At 47.3% G+C, this 11,259-nt stretch overlaps 1 protein-coding gene across 1 annotated transcript in view; it reads left to right on the forward strand.

The window, feature by feature from the left end:
- ST6GAL2 (ST6 beta-galactoside alpha-2,6-sialyltransferase 2) overlaps positions 1-6,702 on the forward strand; it is a 65,385-nt gene extending 58,683 nt beyond the window's left edge. Inside the window, exon 6 of the mRNA XM_036872286.1 lies at positions 1,985-6,702. Within this exon, the coding sequence (XP_036728181.1) occupies positions 1,985-2,238 (254 nt within the window). The 3' untranslated portion in view covers positions 2,239-6,702. The remainder of the gene's footprint in view (positions 1-1,984) is intronic.
- Positions 6,703-11,259: the final 4,557 nt, after the last annotated feature.

The following is an 11,259-nucleotide window of genomic DNA, read 5'->3' on the forward strand; positions in this document are numbered from 1 at the left end:
GGTCCTCGGTCCTCTCTTGGCTCCACCTGGATCACGGTCACGGCGGGCGGGCCCACGGACGCAGAGGGGAGAAGGGAGCCGGCAGAACTGGGAGGAAGAGGGGGACTGACCAGGGACTTGAAGTTCCGACGCAGCTCCTGGGAACAGTGTCGCTTCCTAGACCTTGACCTGAAGAATCTCTGTCTCTCGTTAGGAGCATGCTTTACTCTCAGCCACAGCAGCTTCGTGGCCCTCAAGGCACATCCTGACGTCTTCTCAACAGGACACCAGGGTCCTCTCTGTCATCCTTTCTGCTTCCCCTCCCCTTCTTCCCCCCGCCCCGCCCTGCCCAAGGTGGTACCTACGGGTTCAGGCCTCACCTCCCTGGGGACCCTTCTGGATCCCCAGGCAAAACCAGGCCCTTCCCACTGCTCCCCTGGGCCCCTCGTGCTGGACTTTCTCCAGTTGTGGGGATTTTCATGATGCACGCACAGTTGATTAATTAGAAATACGACTGTCCTCTGCAGAGAAACCTTGTCTGTAACAGGAGCTAACTGTGTGACTCCATGTGTTTTTCATAACAAGGGATATCCTTTCATAAAAGGACTAAGCATTTTTTTTTTCTTTTGTTTTCCTCTTGGGGTTTTTTTTTTTTTTTTTGGCTGCGCCATGCGGCATGTGGGATCTTAGTTCCCCGCCCAGGGATCGAACCCACGCCCCTTTCATTGGAAGCGTGGAGTCTTAACCACTGGATCTCCAGGGAAGTCCATATGTTTTTTAAGTTTAAAGAATGTTAACAAAGATGATGGTGGAGCTAGGAAAAGAACGCTCTTTAGCATAGATCCAGAACGAGATCTGCTCAATGATCATATGGTTTTATAGCTATTTTGAACATTAAAAAAAAAAAAAAGAAATGAAAGCAACTTTAATATTGATAGTTCCAGTGAGAAAAATAATTTTAATATTAATTTTGAACTCTGTGTCTCCATTTCTTTCATTTAAGCAACTATTTTAGCATCAGTTTTTTTTTTAATTATTATTTATTTTATTTATTTATTTATGGCTGTGTTGGGTCTTCGTTTCTATGCGAGGGCTTTCTCTAGTTGCGGCGAGCGGGGGCCACTCTTCATCGCGGTGCGCGGGCCTCTCACTGTCGCGGCCTCTCTTGTTGCGGAGCACAGGCTCCAGACGCGCAGGCTCAGTAGTTGTGGCTCACGGGCCCAGCCGCTCCGCGGCATGTGGGATCTTCCCAGACCAGGGCTCGAACCCGTGTCCCCTGCATCGGCAGGCAGACTCTCAACCACTGCGCCACCAGGGAAGCCCCAGTTTTTTTTATAACATGCGTCTCTCTGGTATATCACAGTCCTCCTGCTGCAAATCGGTTGGACCTGCGTGTCGAAGGTGGTACATGATATTCTGACTTGGGGATGCAGATCTGTCGCTGACTGTCCTTTCCTTAAGTTTGATCACTTTGTCTTTTCTTCTCTCATTCCTGGGCCCCCAGTGGTCAACTGGACAAGTGAATGTTTAATAGCATCACGTCTTAACACGCCCCCAGCCCCCAAACCGCACACATGCCACTGACTGGAAGTTAGAGCCACAAGGTAAAGCCGACAAGGAAGGGGGCACAGAGCAGGAATCTCCTGCCCCAGCCGTGCCCCTCCACCCCCGGCCCTTCAAAGACGTCCCCCACCTCGTTACCTTACCTTTAAAAAAAGCAAGAAAGCAGGTCTTATAGTCATTCAACAAGCATGGGCCCCCAACTCTCCACCAGATACTGTGCTCGCCACTAGTGACAGAAAGATGGATGGGGCCCAGCCCTAACCCTCAGATCCTCTGCTTGCTAGTGGGAAAGACAGACTGTAAACAGACAATTCCACAGACGTCACGGTCAGAAGGGCAGAGAGATGCGCAGACAGGGAAGACATGAGCGCAGAATCCGGCTGCAGCGCGAGGGCTGACGTACCCCCTCCCGAGTCGCTCACGGCTCTGGTCTCTCCCGCAGGCATCCTGCTCATGATGAGCTTATGCGGCGAGGTGCACGTGTACGAGTACATCCCGTCCGTGCGGCAGACGGACCTGTGCCACTACCACGAGCCCTACTACGACGCGGCCTGCACGCTGGGCGCCTACCACCCGCTGCTCTACGAGAAGCTGCTGGTGCAGCGGCTCAACACGGGCGCCCAGGGCGACCTGCACCGCAAGGGCAAGGTCGTGCTGCCCGGGCTGCGGGCCGTGCGCTGCCCGCCGGGAGCCTGAGGGGCTGGCCGGGCTCCGAGTCCCGGAGATGCTGGAAGGTGCCCTGGAGGTGGCGCGGCCTTCGGTCGCCAGCTGTGACTTCGTGGTGGCCACGGGGCTCCTTCCCTTTCTAAGCCATTGAGTATTAACGACCGCTTTGAATATAGAAATGGAACTCAAAGAAATAAACTCAAGAAAGTTGCAAAAAACTTTTGTAAAGAATAGCTAGAAAAGAAGCAAATGTATAACAAGTGGGTAAATAGCTCCAAAATGTTAGTCTTCTCTTTCCTAGGGCTGGTTTCAGCAGCAGGTGTCAGGGATACACCTGATGGATGACACAGTTTGTACCTGGGAGCACCCATGCTGAGGGACATGCTGTGCCACTTGTACGTGCACTTGTCATGAAAGAGCCTAGAGTTGATGACGAACGTCTGCATTAGCGCCCAGACATGTTTACACTAACAGCGGAACCCGCGGTATATCCTTCGAGGGGTTTCTAGCCCTCGGCATCCCCATCTCTGCTCCCAGCTGCCACCGAAGGCTTTGCTCTTTGTGTATCAGACACATTTCTAAAACCATAAAGCCTTCCTCCTGAGCAGTCCAAGAAAAAGCCAACCCGGAAGAGCAGCACAGGGGAAGCACTTTGTTTTCCTGCAACTTGACTAGGAACGCCCCCAGGCGGACAGGAACATCCCTGGCAGGTGAATGCAAAATCAGGGGCTGCAGGGTAGCCCAGGGCAGGACGGCCCCGGGCCGCAGCTTTTCTGGCCTCCTGAGCCGCCAGCCCTCCCCATAGCCTTCCTAACCACAGGTGCTGACGATTAGGACACCCCCGGGGGATGTGGGCGGTGGCTTCCAGCCTCTAGCTTTACCCTCTGCTTCTGGGGATGCACACCTGTCTCTCTCATGCTTTTTTCTTGCAGGTTAATATCAGCTATTGGGATCCTGACGGTGATACACTGATTTTTCACTAGTTCTTCCTACAGACAGATGCTTAGGAATCCCACCCTTGTTTTCACAGACCTGTTTTATGTCAGCAACATAACAAAGCCATGTAATTAAATACAGTTGTGTGAAAGCATCGCTCTTTAACAAATAGGAAAATAAGTATTAATATGTGCTTCAGAGGGAGAGGCAGCGAAAGATTGTCAGCCCAGCGTGTTAGCTGTATCAGTTGGTTTTGTTGTAATCTCAACTTTTGTCACTGATACATCAAAAAAAAATTTTTTTTTTTTGGGCTGTAAATGTAGTGAAACAGAAACATTTTGGAATACCTTAGTCAAACATGCAATTTCCATCTATAACTAAAACCTATCTCAGTGGTACAGTTCAGACTTCTTGGCCATGACAATAGCAGCTTAATTAAATATGTTCTCCTTCGCCGTTGTGTGAACGCCAGGAGAGTTTACTGCACAAGGTTTTGTGTTCCGGGATTGGTTTTTTTCCTGAGCAAGAGTGGCTGTTTGGTTGGTCTACTCAGCAGAAATCGGGTTGGGTCCCAAGTATCTCCTACAGCTTATTGTTATAGTGAAGGAGGGTGTCATTGAAAAACTTCAATCATGACAGTATCCACTAGAAGCCCACTTTGAGAGCTTTGCTTCCAGATCTGTGAGACGGGATGGTAATTCTGTTCAGCGCATTGGCTTACGTCTGAGCAGATGTGGCCAGGCCACTTTCCTTCCTGGTTTCCTGGAAGAGCGTGCTCCTGTCCGGTGTCCGGTGAGTAACATTTTGGTGACTCTGGGCGCTGGGAAGTGGCTGATACGGGGTGAGCGGTCCAGCCACCCTGGTCCCCCCCTGGACCCTCCAGGCTCTGCCTTCAGAGGCCCACGACACTGAAGTTTCTGTAATAATCTTCCTACTGGATTTCCCTACCGGCCTCCTTATGTCCAGGACAGCCCCCTCTGGTGGCATGAGATCATGGGTGGAAGAAAATTTACTGGGGGTCAATGTAAATATTCAAGTTCAAAAGCCCCAGAAAACACTGCAAAGATCTTTTAAGTATTGATACCCTTTATTGTGACACATGTACTTTTAAAACGTACTTTCAGTGTCACTGAGGTTATAAGATTGAAGACAGTAAAGAAAATTTAATTAAAAGTTTTGGATTTATCATGGCCTTAAAGACCCTTGGGAACCAAGGTCTGCTAAACATTGAGAAAATGGGGTACATGTATTACTACAACGTGGGCTGGGCATTCTTCTATTTAAAAGTTTAAATTGTTTAACTCCTTAAAAGTATTAGGAGGTTTTAGTTGATGTGCCGCTGCTTCCAGTATGAATGAAATCGGCCCTAAGAGGCAGTGTTTCCCAAAACATTAATGAAGCCCTCAAATGCCACGACGGCAATAAACACCCGGCCTTCCGTGGAGCAGTTACAGGGAACGGCGCCCAGCTGCATTTCTTCCAGGCTTCGCCTCTTCCAGACCCTTCACCCTCTGCTGAGGAGGGACGTTTGATAAACCGAAGCCATTAGGTGGCCCTTTTCTTCACTCTCAGGACTGAAGGAGGTCACGTTGCTTTACATCTCGAGGTAACTTCACTTGATCTTTTGTTGCTGCTATTGTCACAATGAAACCAACACGGACCAAGAATAACAGCTCACCTGCATCCAGGTCCTTCCCCAGGTACAAGCAGAAGGTCTAACAGGTGTGGCACCCTCACTGTCCCCAGGGACGCCAGCGCTGGTCCTGTGTGTCGCCTTACAGGGCACAGGGCCCGCGGGTTGGCAGGTAGGGGTTGCAAGTAAGCATCCTGCCCCCTCAGGGCCCGCGAGGGGCTTAGGTTCATCTTTCGGTCCCGGGGTCTACCCTCGTCTGCAGGACACAGGGCTCAAGGAACCTCGGCCCCATCCTCCCCATGTGTCCCTCGCCCTCGGCCGGCAGCCGGACCTTTAATCCACCCTGGGCTCCCCAGTAATTCTCTGTCATGGTAGTCGTAGCATCTGCACAAAGCAATGCTGAAATAAGCGTTAACCTTTTCCAAATTGGGAAATGAAATCAAGTGTTTAAAGCCGCCCCGGGTTACTCTGTTACATGATCACGAGCCGGTTCATTCTAGTGGAACAGATTAATACCTGATGTTGTGGGTTGACCCTTCCGGGCAGGACCACTTACAATCACTGAATTAATTAGGTCCCATCTGGCTGCGGCAGTGGGATCGGGCTCACGTGAGTAATGGTAGGTGATGGAGGAACTTCGTGCGCACAAATGGCATAATGAAAGCTCTCTCTCTCCAGCCTTTTTCTTAGAGATCAAGGCACCGGGCGTGGTTGAGACTGGTGGCCAAAGTGACCTGGTCTCATTGCTGCTTAGCTGTGGGAAGAAACGGAGCCAGGAGGTGGGGGTGACTATCGAGAAACACGTGACTGAATGCACAGGCCAGATAGGGTCTGCATACATGCACTCAGGTTGTCTGTGTCGGCTTCCCACTTTCTGATCCTTTAGGACTCTTGCCCAGTGGTTCCACAGCTGATGAGGGCAGCTGCAGTGCTTAGGGAAAGCGTACCTGAGTTCAAACTCGTGCTTTGTACTCCAGACATTTCCTGTGTGAAATTATTCTGCATGTTTCTGTCTCTCGGGCATTATTTTACACAATTGGTAAATTATTTTACACAATTGGTAAATGAAAGGTATTTATCTTTCAAGGAAATAAACTGTAAGTTCTGATTCTTGCTTTATTAAGTGAATGAAGCCTTTTTAGTAAGAAGAAATCCAACAAATTAGCTTGGGCTAATGGAATTTAAAGAATTAAAGATACTGATATAGTTCTTACTCTTGTTATAAAAAGTGTGCATGTAGATATAGTTATATAATTGTATATATACGTATCTACACACATGGTTGCTTTTATATCGTCTTTTTTCATCAAACTTTATTTCTGAAACCTTTACAATAAATTTTGTTTTAATTATGCAAACACCAATTTTTTACGAGAAGTAAGCAAATGTTACATATCCTTCTGTCAAACAGAAATCCAGTCTTCCCACGCACTCATATTTCACACATTCTGGCTACGTTAAAAAGTCTGGCAGAAAAATTAAAAAGGTGCTCTGAGGGTAGAACTATGACCTGAAGGTTGTATCATTGCCAGAAGTCTAATTGAACTCTGACCTTTGATGGGTAATTGATCTACAGCTCATGGCTTTTGCAAGATTAGGGGAAGAAACACTTATTTGGTTCTATGGAAAATAGTCTTCTTACTTGGTAGGTTTCACACAAATTAACTGCATTGCAACTGTTAAAACCTAACATTTATGATACCACACAGCCTGTTTTACTCTAGATAAAAATCCTTATGAATTTTTTCCAGTGGAAACCAGTGAACTTTTTTAACAGCTTTGGGAATTTTTTTGTATGATAATTTTTAAAATTGAGATGTGTACTCTTCAAATGAATTAAGGCTTGAGGTTTTCCAGGAGTCACCTTTTAAAAGTGTTTGTACACATTTTAACACTTTGATATTTTCTAGTTTGGTTTTGTATATTTTTACGTGTACACAGTGTACAGGCTTTTTTCTTGTAAATAAAACACTTTCATTTGTCTAGAAGTTTCTCTGTTTTAATTTGTAGAAGTTGCACAAAATAGTGAGCCACCCCTAGAAAAAAAATGGCACAAAGTTGAGACCTAATTGGAAGACTGTAAAAAAAAGTAATACCAGCAGGCCTTCAAACACTGAGCGTGGACACAGCCCGGCCTGAAAGAGAGGTCGGGTCAGTTTTCCTCACCCAAGGGTTCACTGCCAGACCAGGAGAAAGGCCACGGCAAAATCCAGCAGAAAAGGCAAAGTTAGGCTAACAGGTCCTGATGTTGACTTGGTAGGCCAGCATTTTGAGTAACTTATTGCCTTGAGGGACGCTGCCAGCGTGACAGAGCTCTTAGTCTTAGAGAATATAAAGAAGTTATTAGAGGGAAGACTCACCCACTACCATGTCACATTAGCCCTGGTATTTTCACACTTGCCACGTGAAGGGAAATCAGTTAATTAGGCTCCTAGAAGGAAATTCCCAGAGGTTTGTTGTTTCCGGTTAGAATGTGAAGAATCCTTGAAGGGGAGCGTCCAGGGTTCTGTGTGAGGAAGGATGTGAGCAGCTGGGGAGCCGGGGGCCCTAAACCCCCTCTGCAGGACGTGCTGGCTCCGAGGGGACACCCACACCTTGGCTTGCCATCATTTTTCTTTCCCCGCAAGATGCAAGATGCCTGCTTCCAGGTAATTAAAATGCAGGCCGGATTCACAAGGACCGAAGATGGGGCCCTGGAAGGATGCCGGGATGCGGCAGCCCGGGACGGAGGTGTGTGCACAGGAGACATGGCAGCAAACAGAGGAGCAGGGGGGCTGAGTACCTCTGCCTGAGGCTGGCGACGCGTCGGGGTGACGGCCCTGGGCGCTCCGTGCTGTGCTCACGAAACCCCCGGTGCACAGAATCCAGCAGGAGGGAGGCCCTCCGGCAGCAAGCCTCCGCTGACCCCTCATCCGAGCAGGGCTTGGCAAACGGTGGCCACCGCCTCCTTTTGTCAATAAAGTTTTATTGGGCCGCAGCCACGCTCGTGTGTCGACATCCTGGCCGTGGCTGCGCCAGACAAAGAGTCAGGCAGTTGCAACAGAGACCGTATAGCCGCCAAGCCTAAAATATTTATTATCTGGTCCTTTACGGAAAGGATCTGCGGAGCCCCGATTGTAAGTACAGTATATGAGACTAGTTAGGCAAGCCTTGTGGCAGATGCCGGGTAGGTGGTCCTCACAAACCACTTTGTAAGGTAGGTATAATATTAGCTTCAGGAAAGCTGGGGTCAGCGAGGTTAATTCATCAGCCTGCAATCCCACAGCCAGGAAATGACAGAGCCCGGCCTGCGGTCCCCGTCTGACTCAAAGCCCCGCTCGGAACCCTTATGTCAGGCTTTTTATTTTATTTTATTTTATTTTATGTTAGAGTATAGTGTTGTGTTAGTTTCAGGTGTACAGCAATGAGATTCGGTTATAAATATACATATATCCATTCTTTTCCGGATTCTTTTCCCATATAGGTTACTACAGATGTTTGCTTAGCGCCCCCTGTGCTCTCCAGCAGGTCCTTGTGGACGGGCTTCTTAAAGCAGCCTCTCCCTGAGGTGCTGCTCTGCTTTTCAGACACCCCACGGACTCCAAGGGCTCAGCTCTGGGAGGCTCATTATACTTTGAATATTTTGAGAAATTGTGCTTTGAAATTTATGGAGCAAACAGAGTTCTCTAAATCCCCAGAACACTAACAGGTATCTGAACAGCATGTGTCAAGGGCAATTTCTATCTTGCGATCAGAAGCCAGTCTCTGTGTTTGTCACAGCCCAGTGGAAGGAGGAGGTCTGACGTGCATGGAGAAAAGCCAGCACAGGGGAATGGCACCCATCAACTCCACTCCCAGCTCCCGTCCTAACTACACGGTGTCATGCTGGAGGAGCAGACTTGGAAAATGAGACATGAGGTGTGAAATGATCACAAAAGTCAAAGGGACAGAAAAATCAATGACTTTGAAAATACATCCTCTCCTGTCACGGCTGCCTTGCTGGCACCCAGGAGGGTGGAGGAGAAAGAAGGTTAGAAGAGCCGCGTGGCCCTCATCCGCTTTAACGCGATGCTGGCACGAAGGGATGGGGGATCATTCTCATCTACGAAGCCAGTTGGAAGGAGCCCAGCAGGGCACTGGCAAACCCGGAGGAGACATTCGGAGGCGTTGGCGGCCACGCTGGGCCCCAGGAGAAGAAGAGCCAGCAGAGATGGTACAGCCGCTGCCTCTCTGTAGGGACCAGAGAGGCTGACTCGGAGCTCATCCGGAATAACGGGCAGGCAGGGGGACCTGGACAGCTGTCATCTAACTACACCCCAGGTAGGTAGAAGAAATGCGACTCGGGAGGGGAGGGGAGAGATCAGCTAGGAGTTTGGGATGAACAGATACACACTACTATATGTAAACTAGATAACCAACAAGGACCTACTGGAAAGCACAGGGAACTATATTCAATATCTTGTAATAACCTATAATGGAAAAGAATCTGAAAAAGAATATATACATATAACTGAGTCACTTTGCTCTACACCTGGAACTAACACAACATTGCAAACTAATTATTCTTCCCATTTAAAAATGGTTACAACAAAAAGAAATGTAACTTTATTTTCTCCATAACTAAACTTAATTTCTGTCTTGAATCCCCTTCTCAACACAAGGTGAAAACTACCATTTTTCATCTAATCTAAGACATCATTCAGCATGAGATGCACCTGTCTTTTGTGAACCACTACAAACAAAAATGCTGTCATTAAACTAGTGGACCCTTCGGTGTGTGCTGTGAACACAGTAGCCACACGCCACCGGAGGATACGGAACAGCTGAGTCTCATCAGAACTGAGACGTGGAGTGTAATATAACACCCTGGATCTCTAAGACTTAGCGTGAAAAGATGAATGTAAAATATCTCAGTCATTTTGTTATATTGATACGTTGAAATGAAATTTGAGATAGAAGGGGTATTCGTGATTCCGAGAGACTGGAAGGCAGAATAACTTAATAAAAATTAGAAAGCTGGTCTATGACAGGAGCAAGATCTAATCCAAGCAGCTGGTTCCACAGCCCTTACTCACTTTGCTGCGATGCTTCTGTGTCACCGGCTGCTTGAAGGAGGCCACTAGGACACCACTGAGCTGCCAGGCCCACTAGACCACCATACTTAACAGTCGTCACGAGACAAATAATCAGAATCTGAAAACCAGCCACCCTCACCCTTCCCCAAGGAAAAAGAAATCTGGAAAAAGGAATCAGCACTGAACCTGGCGCTGAACACCCAGTGTGTAGCAGATTCTGGGCCAATGTGATCCCATGAATCCTCAACAACACCCTTGGGAGGGATCGTCACCCCCATTTGATACACAAGGAAACTGAGGCCCCAGGAGAATTGGACTGGACGGATCTCATCGTGACACAGCAGTGTCTGAGTTCAGGTCCTCTCAACCCAAAGTCTGTAATTGTTTCACCTAACCTTTCTGTCTAAGGAACAAAAAATGAATTCCAAGGATAAACACTGGGGCTTGCCCTATGCCGAAGACATGGGGACATCTGCCATGAATTCATAGTATTTCCAAGGAAATGTCCTTCACTCTTCTACAACCCAACTTTGCTGACACACCATCGAGTACAAAGCCTCAGGGAATTCCACACAGCTATGAAAACCATGGCTAAAAAGACAATAAGATAGGAGAAAGTGCATGGTATGATGTTAAGGTCAACAAATAGGATAGAAACTGTATATTAAAATGTCTTTCTCATGTATGTACACATACATACGCATGTATTACTTACACATTTATATACATATGCACATATATGAGCCATACGTAAATACACAGATGACTTAAAAATATTTTAATATGCCAAAATAATTAGAACAAGCGATTATCTCTGCATGGTGGGAAAATGGGTGGTTTATATCTTATGATCTTACTTATCTTAATTGTACTTCATTTTACACATTTTTAAAAGATCTATTGAATATAATTACGAAAAGCAAATTTTAAAAATACTTAGGAGGTCTTGTGCTCTAGTGGGAAGAGATGGGCTTTGACAGCGTGGCTGGTCAGAGAAGAAAATCCATGTCCTGCTTTGTGTTTATTCAATTATGTGATCCAGGTATGACAGGGGATCAGAGCCCCCCAGATATTCGCAGCACTACAGGCTAGCTCATCACCCAGCACCCAGCAATGTCACCACCAACTGCCATCAAACCCTGTGGCAAGCACCTGGGGTCACATTATTGATTAGAAAGGCAAAGTCAGTGCCTGCTTCCTGTGCTAGCTATGCGAACTTGTGTACATTACTTGTTCTCTCTGAAGTTCCGTTTCCTCATGTGCAAAATATGTGCAAGAGGTAATAACAGTGCCTACTCACTGAGTTATTGCAGTGATTAATTTAGGCAGTGAATGTAAATTATTTATCACAGAGCCTGACACCTAGTGAAATTGTTGCTGGTGTTATTGTTACTTTTATATTTTGATCTCCTCAGTCTAATATATCTA

The sequence above is a fragment of the Balaenoptera musculus genome, chromosome 13 (assembly GCF_009873245.2).
Source record: "Balaenoptera musculus isolate JJ_BM4_2016_0621 chromosome 13, mBalMus1.pri.v3, whole genome shotgun sequence".
Lineage (NCBI taxonomy): Eukaryota > Metazoa > Chordata > Mammalia > Artiodactyla > Balaenopteridae > Balaenoptera > Balaenoptera musculus.